At 39.3% G+C, this 24,317-nt stretch overlaps 1 protein-coding gene across 1 annotated transcript; it reads left to right on the top strand.

Moving 5' to 3' along the window:
* The first annotated feature begins 434 nt into the window (after nucleotides 1–434).
* Nucleotides 435–22,352, top strand: st3gal4 (ST3 beta-galactoside alpha-2,3-sialyltransferase 4). Its single transcript, XM_044032184.1, has 11 exons — nucleotides 435–492; nucleotides 6,119–6,160; nucleotides 10,827–10,899; nucleotides 11,217–11,306; nucleotides 12,688–12,785; nucleotides 13,282–13,345; nucleotides 14,037–14,132; nucleotides 15,966–16,155; nucleotides 16,600–16,737; nucleotides 21,258–21,410; nucleotides 21,496–22,352. Exons 2-11 carry the CDS (start codon nucleotides 6,145–6,147, stop codon nucleotides 21,583–21,585), a joined length of 1,008 nt encoding a protein of 335 aa, XP_043888119.1. The 5' UTR covers nucleotides 435–492; nucleotides 6,119–6,144; the 3' UTR covers nucleotides 21,586–22,352.
* Nucleotides 22,353–24,317: the final 1,965 nt, after the last annotated feature.

Here is a 24,317-nt window from a genome sequence, read left to right as displayed (position 1 = left end):
TGGAGACTCGTGGGGAAAATAATTACAATAAGCTGTAGATCACATGGGACATTCCCCTAACATGCCTTCCTTCCATCATACCAGCAGCAACAGCAGCGGGACGAAGCTTTTGCTGGTATTTGGATCAGCCAGCGGCTGTGCGTATGCGCATGCGTCCCTGCGCCGAGAAGAGACGGCGCTGTAAAGAACTGAAAATGAAGCAACGAACCGCTACATAACATCTGCCCGAGGATTTGATGCGAGTCACACGAGCGCACAGCGGCGACCCTGCGGTCTGGGTGTTCGTTGGTTGTTTCCGCTCCGCTGCTTAGACCGGTGGACGTTCGATGCCCTCATCACATTGCTGATTTTCTTCTTGCGCCGCGGGCAGAGTGGACAGATTTGGTCGTTTTCCCGTTCCCCACAGTGAGTGTCACCAAAGGAGGCTTGAACTTGGTTGTATCGGACAGCAGAGCAGGCTCGCTCCACGGATTTGGATCTCCTCGTCTGCTGGTAAGACTGTTAAAGCCCCTGTAGCTGCAGTGTGTGCGTCAGGAGTTTGGTACATGCTGTGCCAGAGGAACAGCACTGATCTGCTGGAACTGGCCTGACTGGATCACAAGTTGTCAAATGAAATTTGGCTGGAACAAGTTTGGATTTGTACATTTAGTCTGGTTTGATTTTTTTTCCGTCTCACTTATGGATAGAGTGTGGGTAGGGATGGAAAAGATTTTGTGATAATGACATACTTTCAACCACAAGTTTCAACCTGAAGTCTCAGTCTGGCAGTAAACCTCAGGACTCTTACACTGGAAAATGGTTTTGGCCAGTACTTACAGATCAGTGGCCAGGGAGCTGCCATGGCATTATCACATTGTTAACCTTTGTAAAATCTGGTCACCAAAAAAATAAAAAAATACTGTGTTAATAGTTATTTTAAATGTATAATATGATTGATAAAACGGTTTTTTTTTTAATTGTGTCATGCATAGAACATATCATGACATAATTATACCATTATGTAAAGATAGAACATAAATAATATTTAACATGATGTTTTTTTCCAGCCATTATAAACATTGGTATCTATAAAACATATACATAAACCCACCATTCCATTCTGTCGTCAGTGCGCGAGAACTTTTCTGGACTTTGTAGAGATTCCATTCAGTATAGGTATTCTTAATTCATCATAAATTGGACAAAACAGGTGAAAGTGTGCACGTTCTCCTAATTCACACACTCTTGAAACTCTTTTAAGTCTGCCAACTTTTAGGATGAGGGGGGAAGAATTCCTATTCTTAGCTGAGCAACGAAAGACCTTTGAATTCTTTGTAAGTTTGCACATTAGTCGTGCTTGATTTGAGGATAATAAACAAGAGAATAGTTCAATTGTTAATGTTTTAAATGCATTAAATCTGTATGGCTTTGTGGCATTTTAAGCTGTCTGACAGACCCCATGTTTTCCCTGTTCAGTATTGACTCTGCAGTGAAGCAGTCCTTCTCAACTCAGTCACCAATTACCGTCTGGATGTGACAGCTGTGCTGGACAAATATAGTCCGACTTGTGTACTTGTTTCTGTAGATATGACGGCAGATTATGTATAATATGTGCAATTTATAGACTGCATGCAAAAAGTTGAATAAGAAGTGGCTCCTCCTTTTTTTAAACAAGGCAATAGATATGATTCAGACTCTGTACAAATAATCATGTTTGCATCTTTACTGTCAACAAATGAATGTTTTCTCATCTGAAGAGCAACATTTTGGGGTCCAGTGAATTTCGGCAGCATTGCAGAATATCATCATAATGCTGTTTAGTCACACATGTTACTGTGATCAAATAATTGCACTTGCACTTTTGATTTGTATATTGCACTTGGTCATATTGCATTTTCAATTATTTTGAGATTCGATTTGTTCACGTTGTGTTGATATGCCCCGTATCGTTGACCTCAAACTCAGAATGACCTGGGGGCCAGTGAACTTCTAGCCTGGTCAGGAGGGGGCGGACAGTTTGGGAAAAATGAACTGTTTATATAAAAAATCATGTTGCAGAGTGATGTTGCAATTTAAAAAGATTTATATGATGATATTGCACACCATTTCAATATATATATGTAGTTTACGGAAGAGGATTAGGGCCACATATGGTTTTTTTTGGGAACAAACATTTATGGTCAGGTTCAGGTCAGTAGCAGCTTCATGTCACCTCACTCTTGTTTACGTACTCTTTGACTTCTTTTGCTAAAGCAATGGTTTGTTTGACGAGTGCCTTCTGACTTTGCTTACACAGACATTGTCGGTTAGATCATTTATAAATTGTAAATTGCTGCGTAATAGCAATTCGTCGGTGAACAGTTTGTTTGGTTCAGTCACTGTGGCAGCAGCAGCCACACACACAGAGGACCTTTTAATCCACAGATGTTGCATTTAATGGTTCTCAGAGATATTTATCACATGATAACTTGGAGAAATCACCAAACCCACCATGTCATGTTCTCTGCAGGAAAAAAGACTGAGCACATATCTGCCCTCCAAACATTCAGTTAAATGAAATCATTCTCTGGTGTTCTGCCCTCTGCAGTGAAAGCCCACAGGCCTCCGTGAGTCCCTGTGTGGGTGTTTTCATTTACAGATTCATGAAATTAAAACAATATTAAAGTTATTGAGTCTGTAATGCTGAAATGACAATGACCACATGAATAAGGCCCTTCAATTTGAGGAATTAACTTAAGTCAAAGTCTTGTCTAGAAGGGTTTAAAATTTAAAGTTAAGTCTAAAGTATTTATATTCTTGGCCCACATTTAAATTTTGTTCCAGGGTGCACACTGGTTTCATCAAGCCATATGACAATTTAATGAGACGTCCTCATTGCCATGTCTGTCTTGTGGTGAAAATCATCCAGTGTCTGGCTTTACAGCCCCACCCAGGTTAAACTTTTCACATTGCCCCTGTAGTGAGTAGGCTAAATGATGGTCCCTGTCTTCCTTATGTTAGTCTCTTACTTAGTAACTATGTTAACAAATGATTAATAATAAAATCCTGCTTGTGCTCTGTTTATTATCATAATATGGATTTCAGTCCTGATACCTGCATTGACACCTGGGACTTTGGCTGATAATGAGTACTGATGTGATAGTAACTAATCATTACTTAAGCCATATTTCTCACATTGATGAGACTATACTATCATGATTTGTCATTACATTACATGTCATTTAGCAGACGCTTTTATCCAAAGCGACTTACAATGGAATTGAGTACAATCAGGTGGAGTCGAACTTGCGACCATTGTGACCATGATGTCTTTCTCAGTTGTCATATTGCACAACCATGATAGAAATTATAATCAATGGGTAGTATTGTATCAATCAATACTAGGTATAAAAGTAAAGCATTTTGGAAAATATAGTGTGTATCTATGGAATTGTTAAGCTTTGTGTGGAAAATTAACAATTAATCAAAAATTGTTAGCAAAATCGCAATGCAGCCTATTCTGCAGGAGGAGCAATATTTGTTAAAGCCAAAATATGTGTCTAAATATCATTTTAGATTAATTATTGTCTTCACTCCAAAAATGACCGTTCCCTCTGATATCGTGAATCACATCGCAATCCCTGTCAAACATAATCACAATTAGATATTTATTCAAAATCGTTCAGCCCTAATAATAAAGTAGTATGAAATCTGTGGAAGTTGACAAAGAGGATCACTTCCCTAAACCTGACGTACCCTCACCATGACTGCCACAAATACCCTTTTCACATGATGCTTTCAGGAACCTAAGGGCTGATAATATTCAGCAGTTTCTTTTGAACATTTGTGGTGAAAGTGGTCAAAATGTTACAAATGAGGATTAAATCAAGGGATTATGCATTTTAGATGTGGCTTTCTGGTTTGTTTGTTTTTTGCATAAAAAACACACACAAATGATTTCCCCAGTGGGATTGTGGTTGAGAAGAATCGGTTGGTTGGTGAAAAGGATTTAAATGTAAAGGACATGTATGTCTTTGCTGAGGACATTCACTTCTAATCCCTTCAGAATCAAACCAATAAACTGAAAAAATGTATTCAGAGATGATTAAGAGTACAAGGACATGTTGTCATGGTGACATACTGTATGTGCGAGTGATTCTCATAAATGCAAATCATGTAATATTGATGGGCTTATGACCTTGCTGAAACCTGCTTTTAATACATTTTAGTACAGAGCTTCTTCTTTCCTTTATATAATCAGGAAAACGTCATCAAGATTAACATCTCTTTTACAACAGGGCCCAGGCCAAGCCAGGAAGCAACACATTTAACAGGGTTACATTTACAGAGAAGAATAAAATACAGAAATATCAAAATGCACACTTTGTGTATTTAATGATTCATTTAGTGAATAACTAAGTTTTTCAAAGGCCTCTCTACCCTCACCTTCAACTGGAATTTGGGAGGACGGAGCTTAAACCAATAAATCACTGACAGCATTTTCCCATGCAGTGCTTTTGCCGGAATTACTTCCACTGTGCTATTCAGTGGTAGCAGCCTGAGTCATCTTTAATCACTCCAGTGTGTGACTAAGCTCTTAACCTCTTCTCCCCTGACGCTCTTTTTGGGGTCCCTGCTTGAAAATGACATGCCCAAACTAAGTTTATCTCTGCAATTACAAGCTCTATGTGAATTATCTTGGTATCAAAATAAAGATAACGCTTGTGTGTAAGTTTCACTGTAGATGCCACTGTGCCAGAGGAAATGCAGATGGGATCCACCATAAATGAGGGATTTTTTCCCTTGCCCAAAGAAATATTGCATTTTAAAATAAATATCACCTTTAAAAATGTGCATTAGAAGCTTGGAAGTCATGTAACACATATGGACATTAGCTGTGCAAAGACTGATGCTGCTGAAGTGAAGCAGAGTAAAATTACAGAGGTTTTAGTAAAGAGATGCCCAGACGTTCCCTCGTTTGGCATTATATGTGCCGTTTAAGATTACTATGGGTACCAAATTATTAAACCCATTTAATTTTATTTACATGTCACTATTGGCCTAAAAAGCTTTGTTTTGAATTATAAAATAAAACCCTAACCCTACTCAAAAATCAATATATTTGTGGCTCTGTGCTCTGGAGCATCAAAGACAACTCTGAGCCTCAGCCTGTTCATGGTTCATTGGCCAATCTGGGAGATTGACAGCTCGTTTTAATCCCCTAAACCAATTGAATCAGGCTCCAGGCTCCGAATGCACGTAACTCCCTCCCTTAGCGTGTCAGAAGGATGCAAATGCGTATGATGCAGTTTGATGGACATTCGCCCTTGTTTTCGGCTCGTGCTGGTCTGTGTTTGGTGAACATAAGAATGGCTTTTATGAGCTTTTATCTGAGTTTCTGAGCAACATGTCATATTGATCAAAGGAAGACATGCTTTGATACGTATGTGTCACACAGAGTCTGCCCCCGGGGCTTCAGGGAGGAAGAGGTTTTAAAGTGGTCTGTCTGCATTTTATTTCATGATCCATGCTTAGACCGCAGTGCTTCAAGAACATTTGTGATGAGGGGCACATTTGATGGTTTAAAAATCCTCCTCTGCTCCATCCTACTCTGATGGTCCCTCACATATCGAGGACTTCCTGCCAGTGTCCCTGAACTGTCCAGTACATCTCTTGACCCCTCTGCTCTCCCACACAGCATATCACGCATCATCAGTCATTGTAACCATTCTCTGCTCTTGTTTTGCCTGTGGTATTTGTGAGGAGTTTTTTGTGTATTCTCTGTCGTCTTTGCTTCACGCTCTGTTAGAGCTACTTCATGCCCAGCTGGTGTAGCTCTTTCAATCTTGCCATTAAGGTAAAAGGGTATTGATGGAACTATTCCTAATTTTCATAATTAACTAACTTTATAACCGACAATCTAAAAAACACTATACTGTAAATGGGAAAATCAGAACATATTTCAGGGGCTTTGAAAAATATCTACTTGAGGAAGGATGCTGTTTCTGCATTTCATCATTTAATTATGCATCTGCATCTATCGTTAGACCACAGTACAATTGCATTTCCTTTATACAATTATCTCTGCCAGTCATAGTTCCTGTTTCAGTTTACTCTCTGCAGACTGTTTTATTCATTATTTTTTGTTTCTACTACACAGGAGAGAGCACAGACCCGCAGACTGAAATGAAAGAGGGAAAAGGTAAGATGTGATTTAAATACTTTGTTGGCACAAGATAACTTTGCAGCTTTCTCATTTTACAGTTACCTTTTGTCGGTTTGCAGTGTTTATGCTAGTTTGAAGGCAGAATAGTAAGGCATTTGGACACCAAACGTATTGATTTCATGGTGAAATTGAAAAAAATCTAAAGAACATAGTGTATTTTGTGACTCTGTCACAACAATGGTGCTGCTGTAGTCTTTCATACTGATCGTAGAATGAATAAAACTAACCTCCATGACTGTTGCTGTTTATTAACGCTACATTTAAATTAAAATTTGTGAATAGGCCATTGGCCAACCTGTGTAACTCATAGACTGTATATCAATAAGATGTTCTAATGACTTGTGAGTTGACTTGACAAAAAATAAAAGACTTTTGACTCGACTTGAGACATGATGGCCTGAATTACTTGATTGTTGTTCATTTTATGTTTTCAATTTAAAGATAAAATAAATTATAACATACAATATTCTATATTACCCGCTATGTGAGATCATGCTGGGATTGGTATGGTCATTATTGGATGACCACCCTGTCAATCAGTCAAGCCCATGGTCAAGCCAAGCACTACTATTTTTTTTTAATGTTTTGGAGAAACGAAAAACACACCCTCTTTACCATCCGCCGATTATGGTAGCCTGTGAATGAATAAGCCCGTTACATAGCTAGAACGAACCAACATGTTTTTAAACTACATCATTATTATCAATACAAGAAGAAGAACACACCTCTCAGCATCATGTTGGCTGGAGGGGTGCCGAGGGTAATCACGTTCGGCTTCAGAAATTTCACATATGATGGAAAACGCCGGAGTGTTGAATGCAGGACCTGCTCCACGAAGATATCTGACAGCCAGTCGACAACATAGTACTTTTTTCGTCATTTGAAGATGCATTCTGACCAGTAAGTGTCTGTAAATTAGCTAACGTTAGCCTGTTATCAAACTCGCTAGTTAGCTAACGTTAGCTTGATATGATACAAAATTCAGAGCTGCTAACGTTCAGGCATTGACTGTTTGACTTTTTCCCAGGCTCTTAAGCCACATGTCCATTTTGTCATGCAGTGACGGACAAATACATTGTGAGAAAATGTTAACAAAGCGGCACGAAAAGTGGACACTGACAGAGATATAACAGTAATGAGTAATGAAGTGGCTAAATTAAGTAAATATGGCTTTAAAATGGAGTAAATGTGGTATGCAATAGAGTAATTACAAACAGTAAATTCAGTAAAGATGTGTTAACAATTGAGTAAATGAAGTAATGGTTTTGAGCCGGAGCAAATTAAGTAAATACACACAGGTTAGATAAATTGGCCAATAATACCATTATTTGACCTTTGCTAATATCTTTTCTCTTTATGAAGACCGGATACTGCAGGTTAGACTGCGATAATGAGATGACTTGACTTGCCCAAGACAAAATGACTTGAGACTTACTTGAGACTTGCACATGTGGGACTTGATCCCATTTCTGTAAAAAAGTTGACTTAGTCTTAGCTCTCCCAATGTCACCAATTTGTAAGGGAAAATACGACAAATTGTTTGACCATAAAAGGATCTTGAGTTGTGCATACCACCTTGTTATTCAATCCTTTATTGTTCGTTATTGTTTGTCATTAATTCAGTAAAGCAAGAAACACTACGATTTGACTTAATCCAGGTATAGGCAGACTTTGAGAGGTTTTTTTGTGTTTGCGGACCGTGCACAGGACTAGAATAATAAAAATAAATATCACTTCACAGCATACTTCTTTATCGCACTGTTTGCAAGACCAAACTTTGCAAGACCAGTCACTTTTTAGCCTTCAACTCAATGGAGCTCACTGTCTATCGCTTTGTTCCCGCTGTCATAAAAAGTCACCACTGATGCTCCTCTTCCCTTCCCCTCTATGCATTTGTTTTCAATGGAGCCAGCGAACACAAGCCGTGGGAACCATGTCCACGCCAGTCAGCATCCATTTTGCATGCTTCTGTGTTGAATTCTCGCCATTCGAAAAAAGTTGCTCTGATGTTTACTTATGTGAGGCCCTCACTCGGTCAGACAGTTGTTTCCTCTTCCTCGCTTCCTCAGACAATTTCTCTGCATCGCCATCGCTTCTTTGATCTTATTGCTTATACCTGGACTCCGGGTCGGCATCCCTGATCTTGCAAGGCTGGATTTCTGCCAACAGATGGTAGGGAGAGTGGAGACAGCCCCCAACCTCCCCCCAACAAGACATTTAACCTATTGCATATTACAATAACTCCGCAGCTGTGGAAATTGGGTAAAATCCTGCATTGTTTAGCTTTCATATTTTCTCTGGCTTGCACATTTCAATCAAGGAATTATGTTCACATTATACGTTTCTTTAGTCAGCAAATGGAAAAAATCAGTCATGTTTGTATTGTGGTGAATTGTGGGCAATTAAATTAGTGAAGTCTGCACCTCAAGCTGACTCTCTGTGAGTCTGCTTACAGTCAACGTCAGGCCCCTTGTGCACATGATGAAATGTGGGTTTGGATGGTCCTCAGCACTCAGACTTGCCGGGAATGCACCTTCAAAAGCTGCCAGTCTGCAAGTGCAGTGAAGTCCAGACATTTGGATTCATCCTATGAATTAAAATAAAGTAAAAGTTTTCATTCATTTGAGGCTAAACAGATTATAAGCCATTACTGTGTGAGTCAGCTGGAAGTTGAGTATACTCCACCTGCACAGCTTACCACAATGAAGAAGCTGCCTCCAGGAAGGACTGAAAGTTTTGATTGATCTGCTCCTTTAAGCAGTGGGATTGAACTCACAGATCTTAGCACATGTATACATTTTCTTAAGGAGAAAGAAGTCCACTAAAACTTAATGCTTTTGCACAAAATGTTTTCCCAGTACCAACCACAGCAAGAAAAGCTGAACATGAAAGTATATGGATTGCTTACACAGCGCTAAAATCAAAAGGATAATCTGTGGAGTGGAGGCGAGGTTAGAGTTAGACTGCAGTTTTTATGGCAGTGAAATAAGAGCTCAACAGTTTTCTGTCAGCTTCACATTTTTAGGGAAAATACATCTCCTTAGGTTTATATGCTTACATTTTGAGGGAGAGGAGGTTAATGGCTGCTTTTTAGGGGAACATTATGTGCCTAACGTTAACCAGAGGAGGAAGAATCATTGCGCTTGAAATTTAAAAAGACAAATTTGAAGTTACTCTTTTCCACATTCTTGAGTGTGTTCATCATTTCCTAAACAACAACTAAAGAAAATGCAGCCCCGCCTCTTATGTGGTTCAGGATAAAGGATGATGCGGCAGTGTCAAATCATTTTGCATAATGTTGCGAAATGACTATTTCATTTTGCTGGGAGGAGCCTGAGTGTAAAATCCGCCAACGTCCCTGTGGTGGTGTTGATCGATTCTGTGGTTTCCACTCCTTGACTGTCTCCAGGTTTAGGCTTGCATGATTTACTAGTAGATTTACAGCCATATTACGTTACTGTTGTTGCAATGTAGCAAGCACATGTGCATGCATGCACAACTTAAAATAGCCATTCAGCTGTGCACTTCTACACTTTGGTGTTGATTTTCAGCGATGTGTTGATTCTGGAGCAGTGTCAGGCATGCTCACTGCTGACATTTGCTTGGATGGACTAGCCTGGTCTGCATGTCATGAATCCGGAGCAGAAGATGCACATTGTGCTTTAAATAGTCAGATGTGTGTCAAATGCTTTTCAATCTCATCTAAGCTGTAATCTCAGGGATGGCTCAGACTAAATTAACTGCTGTGTTTTAAGTCCATGGTAGTGCTTTGGAATAATCTTTTCAGACGTGGTAGGATAGTAAGTGTTCAGTCTAAAACAAATGCCTACCTCTTTTTTGTGCCCATTACCAGGGTAACCTCCTGCCCAGTGTAGCTATTTGCGGACCAAGGAGTACATGAAGAAGATGTCCCAGACGTCAACGAAACGTTTTTTTTAGATGTTGATGAGAGTAACAGCAGAAACACAAGAAATGTACTACTCAGATTACAGTTTAAAAAAAAATGAAATTTTAACTAACCGTGGTTGATGTTTTTCTTTTCTCGAGACTAAACTTGGACTTAGATAAGATGTCTGGCGCCAAGCTGTATTTTTCACATTGAACAGAAACAAGTGTGGTATGCAGGTGTGTGTGTGTTCAGTCACACATGCACAATGTTTGAATTCATTGAGCTGCCTGTGGTTTCCATACAAGTTTGGTAAAATTGTGAAATGGAAGTCACTTGTCCTGTGATAAAACTATGTCCCATGTTGGTGACTTGGTTTTCAGAATGCACACACTCAGTAATCATGTGCATCCTGACTAATGTGCTTATACTGTATATAGCTGCTGTTATCTTTAAGTAACAAAAAGCACTATTTTGCATCAGAGTTTTGTTTGTCAGTACTTTTAGTGGGAGTGACACAATGTTGAACAACATTTTCTCCCCCAAGATCTATTTCAGTCTATTTCACTTCAGTTATTTAAATGAGTATTTTTTTTTTTATGTAACAAAACCCATCTTGTGTTGAGAATGTTAAGATGGTGAAGCAAGCATGTGTTGTGAATCTTGTATCTTGAATTGTGATGATCCTCTTTTTTTTTTTTTTCTTTTTAATTTTTGCATGTTTGCATCTGGTTTTGTCTTTGTTGTTGACTCCAGCATGGTGCCTTCGGCTAGTTCTCCTCGTCTTCGTCTTTGTCGCATACTACTGTTCCAATGCCCTATTTCAGAGGTAATTATGCACACACACACACACACACACACACACACACACACACACACTCACACACAGAATACAACCATTTCTTTCTTTTCTTCTGGTATTGAGTCACATAATCACAGAAATGCCCATTTCTGGTAAAACACTTAACATCTGAGGTCTGTGCTGAGCTGAGTCACAAAACATTAAGAAGACATCCAATTTGGGCTCTCACACAGGCCCATCATTGCACTTTTTTTTAAGGAGGATAGTGGAGCCAATTAGTCTTGGCACAGTTTGTATTGTATGGATTTGGCAGACGTTTTCATGCCACTGTGATTGTCTTTCAGTTACGTTGGCACGAGCACGCATCTGAACAGTAGCAAAACACTGTGTGGCGACTGGGTAACCCAAAAGAAGTGGGAGAGCCTTAACTTGAAGTGAGTAATGGCATGTCTGTGTGTGTGTGTGTGTGAAGGGAGTGAATGGCTTATTAAGGGAGAATAGTGTGGCAACAGGTCTGACAATGCATTGTTAACCCATCATTGTACCAAAGCCTCTTGCCCTGTTATCAATTTCCTCAGCTATTTCCTCAGTTTTTTTGGAATAGTGGATATACGATTTTTAAATCCATAAGTATATATTTTAGCCCTTTCTCTGTTATAACTTAAAAATTGCCATAAATAATACAGTTTTAAACACTGTTAATCATGTAGGTGTATAATCATGTTCTTAAGTAGCTGCTGCTGAATAAACCACTGAGTTTAGAAGAGCTGTCTCTATACCTGCGAAACAATACATGCTACACTTTTTTTTAAAGTTATTGTTCATTGTTTTCTTTTATTTAATGACATTGTCAGAGGGGGATGAGAGGAGGAGTGTGAGAGTGTTAGTCAGTTGGACTGTGTCATGCTGGTGGTGTATGCAACTTAAAAAATGCTGGAATACAAAACAACTCTGGGAAAAAGACCAAGAGTAATCACTTACTCGAACTGGGTTTCTCCAGTCACGCTGCTCGTTGATGTCATCAAACTAGGTCTTTTGTTATTGTTTTGATTGAGAAAAGGAGCCCCGGCAGCAGAAATGAATGGCTTTGCATTTAACCTTTGAAACAGTCAAGATTTAAAATCCTTGTGTTTGCACCTATGAGAGAACATGATCTGCATCAAGCTTCTGGTTGGCTGCTCTTGGATTTTCACATCAGTCATTACGGTAACAGGGAGGCCTTCCAGGCAATCACAGTGACACTTCTCTAATTAAACCCCTCCCTGGAGTTTTATCCTGGTCGCCTGCGGAGAGTGAGCTGGCACACAAGGGTAATAAATGTCTAAGAGACTAACTGTCAAAAGACAGTCGATCATAAACAGCCGTAGTCTGAAACCGTCAGTTGCTTCATTGCCACATTCGCTTCACACCACAGGCTCTATGTATGTTATTGTTTTCTTTTCCCTCTCCTCAGCACAAAAATGCCAACAGGATATTAATGAGGGAAATTGCTATTGAATGACATCATGTAAATGGCTGCTTTGCCTATAATGAGTCTGGTTTACCTGCTTAATAGACACCAGAACATTAGGGAAAGTTAAGGCATCAGTCAAGCACATGAATCTGTTTTCCATGTGCCGGTATGAACACTGCACTCTTTGGCAGTACATGTATGTGTTACATTATGTGATTTGATAGTTACCCTTCATGCCCTCCCCTCCTCAGTTATCCACAGACCCTCGTGTGGTATGTTTTTTACGCTGTTATATGTACAATGGAACCATGCGCACTGCAGTGAAATGTTGTAATACTGATGGTCTGACATTTCTCTTGCAGCATTGGCAGGCGGACGCAGCTCTTTCTGAAATTGGATGATTTCTTCTGGCGGGAGCATCTTTCAAAGCTGGCATTACCTTATGGAATTAAGGGCAGTGGTATGTTAACTTTTTCTTATTCCATTTAGGGACATAACATGACATACCAAATCTTGCACTTGTAGCATAATATTTACTGGTAGCTCAAGGGCCTCAAAATATGGGGAATTGTTTACATTGGGCACAAAAACACTAAATTGTAAGGAATGCTTTGCATTGTTCATCAATTGGTAATTTTTGTGACGCTTGAGCTACCACTAAACATCAAATCCCTTTCTCAATAATTGACATGTGCCATTATTTTAGGAAGTAGAACATAATTAGAGGGTAAGAGCAAAGAAAATTTGAACTTATTTTTTTGGTCCCCAATAAGGGCCACCCTAATCTACGTGTAAGCATGGACCATAGATTAGATTTATGACATGTGGTATTTTAAGCCCTCGGCACAGCTGAAACACTACACAAGTGCCTCTTTCATGTAAAATGCACCTGGTTTTCTTGTGTTTTCAAGCATGCGCTCCTTTTCAACTGCTCCATTTCTCACTTCTCCTACCAGAGCTGCTGCTAACGAAAGTTCTCGCTGTAACTGCAAGTTACGAGATGCCAGACAACATTGAAAAGTAAGTGTGGGAACACAGTTGGTTTAGCATGTTGCTTTAACCATGTTTACATTTAAAATTTTATTTTACATATATATGTGTATATATTATTATATTTTATACATGCTCCATGGTACATGGACACCTGAGTGAAGCAACATAATTATTGCTCTTGAAGGAAGGAAGAAGTCAGTCAGGTTAACCCTTAGAATAACTCTTTCCCATTACTATGTTAAAACATACAGTATATACAGAGGTTATAAGAATATGCAAAATAGAGTGCCTTATATCATTTTTTCAGCACAGCCTAGATGGAAAAACATTATAATTTTCACCATCTATATAAACACTTGAGCAAAAAGCACTGAAAATGTTTAAACTTGGATTGAATTTATCAAATTTGGAAATACATCACAATTCAGAGTTCCCTTGGCTCGTTTTTATTTACAAAATAGAAAAGAACGGTCTATTTTGTGACTTCTGCACAATTATTGCTACTTATATCACTACTAAAAATGCAATATAAAATGAATCATAACTTGTGTATTATTCCCATGGAAAATTACCATGGTTGCGCCAGTGGCGCCAGATATGTGCTGTGTGTTTTTTATGCAAATATTTAATATTGATGAAATATACATTGGTGTGTGTGTGTGTGTGTGTGTGTGTGTGTGTGTGTGTGTGTGTGTGTGTGTGTGGTGTTTCTCCACAGGCTCGAATGCAGGACCTGTGCAGTCATAGGAAATGGCTTTGCCATTAAAAACAGCTCACTGGGGAGCGTCATCAACAAATATGACGTGGTCATTCGGTAAGCAAGAATAGCATGTGGTATTTTGTGTTATCACATTTACTAAGTGTTTTACTGTTATTTGATGCATTGGAAGGAATAAATAAGGTAGGCAAAATTCCCTTAGTGTTCATCATGTTTCAAGATAGTTGGGAAATTGGACCAGAAAAAGAAGGATATTAATTCACTTGGCTGTAGACTAATGATGGACTGGGTGACCGCCTGACCCCGGCACAGAACCGCCCTGTCCGTAATTAGCAGATGTTTGGGTCAAATCAAGTTCTTTAAAAAGGAGGAAAGAAAACACAGAGTCTACCCAAGGACAAAGGCACTGTCAGGCATCTGACTTTACAGCCTTGGAATGAACACATGCAGTCTGAGTTTTTATAAGCCTCTTTCAAACAGCCAGAATTTGGCCTGGCCACAATGTGTTTCTCTCCCCTCCTTTTTTTTTTTAATTTTTTTTTTTACACCCCAATCCCCCTACATCTCTCCTTCTCCTCTGTTGAGCTAAACATTCCCTGGCCATGTCTTTATTGAAATTCTGAATTCAATACATGCCTGAGAGTTTGATGTCACTGTGCAAGTTCTGTCATAGAAAGACTATGTTAAAGCCTGTTGAGACTTGAAAGTTTCCGAAGTGCAGACTAGTCATTCAACCAAAGACAGTCTTAGTCTGTGCAACTGGTTAATTATTGGTCAAGGAACGAATGATTATGTGGTTGTGGCAAAGATTTGTCAAAGGCATTGAAGCAAGGATGTTAATGCTGGACTGTATCAAATGTGAAGTCCTAGGCAGTCACACAATCTCGATCATTCTTTTATTTACAGGGACAGTTTATTTCACAATAATTTATTTAAACTCGGAGCTGCCAAATATGAGCTCAGAATGAGGGGATCATCACAGCAGCACATGTTCATGATATTCAGCACAAAAACAACAGAAATGTGTGCTGTGAAGCTGCAAAACATTTTTCTGAACCCTCTGCAAGCTAACACTGATAGACACTGAATTACACACAAAGGAAATACAATTTAACAAATGACCACATCACTTCTCATAATAATAATAATGCATATCATTAAATGATCCAATATTATGTGCTTTGTTGGATTGTGTTTGAGAAAATCAAGCAAAAGCAAAACTCTGAAAAAACATGCAGGCGATCCCACTCCCTCCCCTCTCCTCGAGGCTGTGCTGTGAAAACACTAGAAGTTGTTTTCTAGTGGATTCAAGATTTCAGCTACACTTTTTATGCCATTTTTTTGCTCATTAGTGACTTGCTCACTAATGTCTGGCTGTTTTTTTTGCAGTATATGCCTCTCTGGTTTGTTGTTGTTGTTCTGCGAGAGTGGTTTACTTCGTAAAATAACAAATTAGTCCAAAAGAATAGAGGTGTGTGTGTGGTGCAATTGCATGAGTTGGCAGCTCTGGTTTAAACTAGCACATAACACATGTTGTACTGGTGATGTTTAAACACGTTGGGCTCAGAGGAAATTTGTATTATTTGGTCGGCACAAACAAGTTCCCATACTTCGTCTTTTTCTACATGAAGTTTATTATTTTATTAGAGCCTTTATTTGCTCATAATTATCATTAACTGGAGTCCACTTTCCCAAACCAGTACAACAGTGGGAGTGTTAAAAATTGAAACATGAAATGTTGACACTGAATATTCTAACAAACAGGGGACTTCTCCATTTGCCCCTCCCTTTCCCAAACCAACATTTTTTTTTTAATTTGAAGTAATTGTTGCTAAGAAACTTTCTTAACTCCACCAATGACTGGACATTTGCTCTCAATAAAACAATCTGGGAAATTCTTGTCCTGAATCTGTCATGTCCCTGCCTCAGGCTTAATAATGCCCCAGTGAAAGACTATGAGGAGGATGTCGGGAACAAGACCACCATGAGGTTCTTCTACCCTGAATCAGCCTCCTACGATCCAGGACTGCACAACGAGCCTGACACACTCATGGTCCTGGTGCCTTTCAAACAGCAAGATCTGCGGTGGCTCAAAGAAATCCTCTATAATGAGAAGAGGGTACAGGATATGTGTGAGAATTCGCTCTCTCTCTCACACTCACACACACATACTCGCCTTTCACTCTCTCACACAACCGCACTCCTTTTCCAGCCATCTCTGTCGTGAACAAATACTTGAAATGTTTGAATTCAGTGTCTTTAGAGTTAAATGTTTTTTTGTTTTTTTTTCCATTGCATTTTTCTGCTCCAGGCACCTCCAGACTCCCCGTGCTTATAGTTGCAGGGTCATATGCTAACTTCCACATCAATGTGCTTGCCTTGAGACAAAAGAGAGTCATGGCTTTAATTTGCATCTCTGTTGTACAAACTGAAGTCCGTGTGTGAGCTAAAAATAGCTACATTTTCCCCTCTCTCTCTCTCTCTCTGTTTCTTTTGTCCTCTGTTTCTTAGTGCATAGTGTCCAGCCTCTTATCATCCTCTGTTGTTTATGTGTAAAATTCAGGTCAGGAAAGGCTTTTGGAAGCCACCGCCCCAAATGTGGTTGGGTGACTTCGGTAAAATCAGAGTGCTGGACCCCCACTTTCTGCAGAAGACTGCAGAGGACCTGCTTCAGATTCCTCTGTACCCCAAAGGTAAACAGGTGAGTGAGTGCTTCTGTGCCACTGTGGTGAGAATCGAGGTGCTGCAGATGCATGCAGACATTCTGGTGTTTATTTCTCTGTCTTTACTCAGACCAATCACATCTCTAATGCAATCAGTGTAGAACTGACAATATACACAAACTCAATAGTGTGGTAGTGATGCGTTCTCTGTGTTGCAGCTCATTAACACTGACCATTTCCGGCATCCACAGCTGCAATTTTCCCTGTTTGTATTTTTTCTCTTTAATCTCCTTTTGCTCTTCCCGGTTTCCCACGTGAATAATAACAAGCTTAGATGGTGCATGCACTGATTAGCCACAGCTACTTGACTGATATGTCCTGAGTGCTGTGATAAGCAGTTTATTGGAAGAGGAATTTTCCTGAAATCTAGCTATGCTGGTCAACAGTGAACTTTTGGGGCTAATTACTGCAAAAGACGATACAAGATAAGCTGCTCCTGTCTTCAAGGCTGCACAGAGAATCCCTGGGAAATAATACGCTTTTGAAGGACATCCAAAATATTGTATAATTTTTAACCAGACACTCTGATTCCAGAATATGGACCATTCTCAATGTTACCGCTCTGCACAGCTGATTATTTCTGTCTTCCAGGACAGTGTTGAGATTTTCTCACAGTTTTTCACCACCATCATTTTTGTGTTTATGTTTTTTGACCCAATTAAATGAAGAAGGGGCAACAAACTCAACACATGCAGGAAACTTACAAACTTACAGTAATTGGAGACCAGTGATTGTGCAATGAGAAAACATGACGCATTACTTTTTTTTTGATTTGTTTTTGTTTCACAAATTGAACCTAAACTCCCTCTTTGGCTGAGGGGTTTGGATTTTGAATCATGCTGGGAATTGACTCGAACCATTACTCAATTTGGAATGATGTTTTTATTGGCCCATTGCATCTCATACGCAATGTGGGGCTTGTTGTGTGTTCGGGGAGGACTTTATGATTTGTAATTTATTTATGATTTATTTACCATTTATTTATCAAATGCCTAATGCAAACTATACCTGATCAAAAGGTAAAGTGATTTTTTTCAAGACATTTTAAAAAAGTTGAACTTAGTTTTTACAATTGTATTCTCAGTGCTCATGCAACAACACATCCAGTGTTGCTTTAAATATCAATACATCTATATAACTATAAGATTCATTCAGTGCTACTGTGTTTCTTCCAAAAGAGGTGTGATATTGAATGGGGAACTAGATATTCCTTCTATTTGAAGTCCTCTTCAAATTATTTCTCATCCAAGAATGAACTTTCCCTTTTCTTCCTTTCTTTGTTTGCACCCTTCACAGGAGGGACACTTGTACACACAACACTCTTATGCTCCCACTCGTCTCCCCAAACACATTCCTGGTTTGAGCTTGTGAGTGTCTGGCCCACAGCCGGTCCTCGTCCCCCTCTTAACAAAGCTTCATGAGCCTGTGTCCAAACTATGCACCGGGCTGGTGCTCGTGGCCACATGAGGTTAATACACACAGAATTTCAGCTGTGTCCCATTGCGGGATGCTCATCAGGCTCCAAGAAAAGAAAGAAAAAAAAAAAAAAAAAAGACTTGCTTGTGCAAAAGCATGACGGACTGGACAGGAAGACGCTGTGTTTCAGTTTCTTATCAAGGATGTTGCTCTGTGATCCCCTCCTTAAGAAGAACGTTTCAGTTCTTCTGTACTTTAGTAACTGAAACTCCTTTTGTATTAAATGTACTTGCATGTTCAATCACAGCTGCTGCTGTTTCAAAAAGTCTTGAAGGATTTGTTCACTCAGTGGGGTTTTATGTATTAACGTGAGGCTGAGTGAATGAGAAATAAATGTCAATGAATTCTCCTGGTATTTAAAAAAAAAACAAAAAAAAACCCAAGAGTTTCCCTGAAAGAGCTGTTTATCCCTGCACATGTGTATAAAGATAAATCCATAGTCACGTGCTTGCATGCACATTTCTTATTCCTGTCCCTTGTTGCTAGAGGCTGTGCTATCATGAAGGTTAAGTATGGCTTTATACTGTAGCTGTACGTCGAATGAATGCTAAATTAGAGGTTTTCTGCCAATTGTTCAGATGCAGTGCGAATAACGGCAACAGTAGCATTTTAAATAAGCACCTGTGGAGGAAAGGCATAAATAGACTAAGAGACAAAGACTAATTTGTATAAATAGCTGTTTTCGAGATATTTGTATCAGATATTTGTTTCAGTATCATGAAAAACGTAAAATCTCATGAGTTTTTAAAACGTTTTGTGTTTGCAGTCTTTTTCAAATCTGCCTGGCACTTCTGTGATCTCATCTTAAATCCAACATGTGGTTCAAAAAATGCATTATTTAATAGTCCAAATTAACAGATACATAAATAAATGTCACATTATGAAGAAAATACTGTAGTAAAAAAGGAAACGAGTAGAGCGACTGTTTACACGGAAGAAAATACATAGAGACGGACAATATCGAAAAATATCGAATTTTTCAATAGGTTTATTATTCAAATCAAAAAGGTTATATCAAATAAAAGTATATACTATACTATGTATACTTACAGTACCAAATCATCTAAATCTACAGTGAGCTTCAGTTTTGCTTTTATCAATTGCTCGGTTAAATCAGTCACTATACTGTAGCTGGAGGAGAAGTCAGTTGTTGTGAACACTGATGCGTGTTCACAGCCCCCCCCACCCCCGGCCTCTGTGAACATGGTTAATCATTGACATTCATATGAGAAATGGCAGGTAACACCAGGATGCGCCTGTCAGGGACAACACAACACAACAAACATGTCCAAACTCATTCAACATTGCATCATTGTTGTTTTTTTCAGTCCTTGTTTTTCCTCGGGATCAGATTATGGCTCTTTATTTTGTCTGTTTTTCCCATGAAGGCAAATCTAAAGTGACAAGGAATGGATGTATTTTAGCACTTTTAGGGCAAATATTTATTTTGAATGCGATTTCTCGAGACATGACCATTTTCTCTTCCGAAAACAAAAACAAGCCATATCACACAGAATGTCTCCACTAGGATGTTTTGTCATTTACAGTCTGAAGTGTCATCATGGGTGGAGTTCATCCTGTTTTAAAATTGTGGCTTTGTCTTTCTTTCTTTTTTTTTGCACTTATCCTGTCTGGACAGCAGCTATGATACCAACCATGGTTGCAGGCAGTAGACCACATAACTCAGTCAGGGCCAAACAATCCTAAATACATATTTTCTGTTTTACAAAAAGACTAATTTATTATTCCTTGAGCAACTAGTGAAAATGTTCAAATAGGTTTTCAGAATATAAGGGAAAGTTCATGATAGAACATTATCACTTGAACTGGTGAATGCCCCATTTCTCTACACGTTTGTTAAAACCTAAAGATTTTAGGCACATACAGATGTATGAATGACTGGAAAAACGGATCACAATACAGATGTGTAGAGGCCTCAGAACTGAAAAGCCAGAGGTAAACTTAGAGTTATGCCGCATTGCTGTAGTTTATTACTCGGCTGTGCAACTATGAATGAGAGTCAGATGATTATCAGTGTGTGTTTTTGGGACATAAACGTTTACGAGTAAATCAGTGGAAAAAAGGCATGAAACTAGTTGTGTCATTTACACTCAGCCACTCAAGAGATGTAATTTGGGTTGCACTTGAGCAATTTTTGGTTTGGGTAAAGCATCTGACGGTAGCTTTTGGAAACAATTATGACTCATACGCTGAAGGGGGAAAAGCAATACCGAGCACTCATGATGATTTTCTGCATTTTACCACTGCAGTTAGACCGACACAAGTGATAGGAAAGGAGGAGATGGGGACCAACAAAGATTTAGTTCTAGGGATTTATTTGAACTCGGGATGTTGCGGTTCATTAACGGCACATTGAACACCACTGGCTTTTTGTCGGTTATCGCTGACTTTGTTAACCACTGTCGCTGAGTCCTTTGTGTTTGAGCACTCAAGGACTCAGTAAGACCTGCTAATGTGCAGTGACTCCTCAGACACAGAATGCTGTGGTTCTTGGTGTTTTATATTACACAGCAGTCATTTGGCAGAAGTGCAGAAACAACACAGCCTACCACTGAGAAAAGACAGAATTATGTATCTCAAATGAAATACAATAAGGTGTTGGAGGGCAGGTTCTGTTGCCCTCTACTACCATCTAGTGGTAAACTTGGTGAATGCAGTTGAGTTGTGATCTCAACGCCTGCTTGACAATAGCAGCCTTCACTACACAGCACATGGAAGCTTTTTTCCTCATATTGCTCATTTCATACATTTTAGCACTGTTTTTATAGTGCGCAGCTTAATTCCACTGCGCGTTTACTGTAATTATGAAGTCTTTTCTCTATAGAAGAGGATTTTTTTTGTGCATTTTTATCTCTTTGTGAAATCCCAGTGAAACGTGGTGCAGTCTTTACGATGCTGGTTTGGTCTGACTTTGTGTCTTTTTCATTTAGAACATTTCAAATTATGCACTAAGGTACTTTTTTTTCCCCTGGAGTGTGTCATTATGTTTTGTTTGTTTCAGATGCCAGTGCATCCTACCACGGGCATCCTCGCTGTGTTTGTCGCTCTCAACTACTGTGACGTGGTGCACATTGCTGGTTTTGGTTACCCTAAATCAAATACCCAAAGGCAACCCATTCATTACTATGGACGTGACACCATGAAGTCTATGAAGGTGGGTGTAGTAGACGTCATCTTTCATCTGTGGTTATAATTCAGCTCTTTAAATACTGATGCGCCTTTTTCCCTTTCTCATGCAGAATTCTTACCATGACCTTAATCATGAAGCTGAGGCCTTAAAAAGACTGGAGGATTCAGGAGCCATTTTGTACCTGCACCCACATTCATGATATACACACAAACACACAATGATAAAACACCAAATGGATTATGCATTTAGTTTGCATCGTTTTATTTAAACTGAATCCAATTGTGCCTTCTGCTGAGGGATACAAGACTTAATGCTGCTGCACTGTAATAAAGTGGGCCAGTTGTTTACGCTAAAGTATGTCCACCAAACATGCTTGTTTAGGCTACTGATAGATTCAGATTGTAATTGTTAGAAATACTTTTGTTGTTTGACCAGAATCCACCAATATCCATTGACACAAACGATGATTTTACACTGCGTCACTCGTTTTGTTTGCCTTGCTGCGTGGATGGACCTGAGCACGTGTCACTGAACGCCACACAGTAACGTCTGATTACAATGGATCATGATCAATTCTAGTACTTATACATGTTGGTGTTAGGGCCCATGTGACAGTATGGACCAATTGCTGTATAGTTACATATGGCACATCTCACATTAATCAAGACAATTGACAATTTGTGTAATTATCAAGTGATACATACTGTATTGAATCTTTTTTTTGCTGAGTTGGAATCAATGGGGATACTGTGTGAACTCTCTTTGCGCACACATTAATTTAAGAAGTGAAATGAAAATGAAAACCTGGTCAAATTTGATTCACGAGTGAATGAAATTCATGTGAATTTAAAACGTCTTCAGACTGGAAATACAAGTTGTATTTTTTACAATTGTTAGATGAGATAATTTTTTATTTATTATATTTGTTTTTTTAAAAGGAAGTTTCATTAAAATGGGGGAAAACAATGATTCTCATTTATTGTCCCTTTGCTGTCCTAGTCACATTTATCCTTCTGAATCATTGGCTCACAAATCTGCTCGGGAGTCGGGAGTCACCAAAACAGGTGAACGAGTTGACCTGAGTTTAGCTGCTTGTTTGTTTGGCACGCTTAGAACGTAGTACTACTTTTCAACACTGGATGGCAGACAGCCTCTGTTGCGCTCATATTGAACAGTTGGTACTATACTGCACTGCACATGGTGCAGTCATGCAGCAGCCCATCTTGAAGTGCCTGGGGTAATGAGAACAGCAAAACCAGCACAAGTACGTGTGCAAATGGGAACACACACTCACACACAGCATCTGGAACATCTGGAAGACTAACAATGATGAGCACGCATTTGCCACTTCATTTGTTAATGATGGTTTCTTGTTTATCCACACACAGCTCTTTCTCAGGGTTAATATGAATGGAGTTGTGCCCATGGCGTTTACAGTATGAACTGGGCTTACTCGTCAGCTGTGACCTGGCTCATCATCCATGATCAGAGTCACAGTACACGTGAAGCGAACAGCCATACAGTCTCTCAGTAAACAGTGTAATACTACGCAATACATCAGCAATTACTACACACTATTGACAATAATAGCATTTTTTCCTCATTGTGCCGCATAAATGATATTCTGCTTTGAGTGCATTCGAGTACAATCTCTAGTGAGGTCCACTTGAGTGCATTGAGGGATCTTCTGAATAGTGATGCAGACCTTGTACTCAAGGTCAGACTGGAAGAAAGATGACTTTTGTCAAATGTGCTCCGTTATTGATGGCTATATTGCTAAAGCAGAACACGTGAAGGGTGGGGTTTTCATGCCATGTGCTCTTCTGCTCGGGTGCATTTGCTCAGCTCTATGTTCATTTGGTCTGAGTTTGTGTATCTTGCCTGCACAGTGCTGATACGAGGGACTATGATATTTGTAGCACCACAGAGACAGAACCGCTTTCCCTCGCGTTCAGTACTCTTGAAATGTCAATTGTTGGTGCATACGGAGTTTTGCCTCAAACACCAAACACAACCATTCTTTTCAGGCCATTTAAAAGCTCATCATTTCATTTGTGAGGGCCATTCTTCATGTGTCAAGGGGATAATGTTCTTATTCTTACATTCAGACATAAACAAAAGCACTTAAGCATAAGTCATTCACATTCATTTCATTTAAAAAAAACAAAAAATGAAATTAGCGGTACTGTTGATATTCATGTGTTTCCCCAACAAATGAACAGAAAGTGTTGTTATGTCATGCTAGGTGGCCTGTGCACACTTCCCTCACACAACATGGACTTAAATCCTGTGCTGTGTTTGTATGACAACTGAAAAACCAGTTCAGACTTTCCAGGAGAACCAGCATATCTTTGAATTAACATAACTGAATAGTGAACATGTTATGTACTGACCAGTGCACTTAACCAAGGCATTTTATGGTACCTTGAGTGCATGTATAGTAGGTTTTGCACTCCTAACCCAGGCACTGATCACTCTGCGCTCCAACGACTGAGGCTTACAAGCCTGTTTATGCATGTGACGGTGGTCATATGAGCCCATATGCTGCCCTAAACAATAACATGCATTTGAAATGCATAGCCATGGCAGACTCACACTCATCTGTAACCCAGAATGCACCAATTTAGATTTTTACAAAAAAGAAAAAAACCTGCAATTCCATAGACAAATACATGGTCTGTATCTGTGATGATTGCTGTGCCTCTGTGTTGCGGCTTCCAAACACAAACCTTTTAGCCGCTGAGAGTCTATGAGGTTTGGGTCCTCAGGTACGTAGATTTGTAACGCGCTATAGTAGATGATGATAAAGATAGCTGAGATCCAAATATGCTTAGGTGCATTTATTGTAACAAAACAGCGCAGCAAGGATGGATAAACACAAAAATGAGACTGGCGGATTAAACAGGAAAAAAGGGTGATAAATGAATGAAT

Source organism: Solea senegalensis, linkage group LG8 (assembly GCF_019176455.1).
Source record: "Solea senegalensis isolate Sse05_10M linkage group LG8, IFAPA_SoseM_1, whole genome shotgun sequence".
In the NCBI taxonomy this organism is placed as follows: Eukaryota; Metazoa; Chordata; class Actinopteri; order Pleuronectiformes; family Soleidae; genus Solea; species Solea senegalensis.
The sequence above is the reverse complement of the archived record's forward strand: the minus strand, read 5'-3'. Positions and strand labels throughout refer to the sequence as shown.

Coding starts and splice junctions, on each gene's coding strand:
- st3gal4 (XM_044032184.1), top strand. Junction 11,307..12,687: donor TGGGAGAGCCTTAACTTGAA/GTGAGTAATGGC, acceptor TTTCTCTTGCAG/CATTGGCAGGCGGACGCAGC. Junction 16,738..21,257: donor TGTACCCCAAAGGTAAACAG/GTGAGTGAGTGC, acceptor TGTTTGTTTCAG/ATGCCAGTGCATCCTACCAC.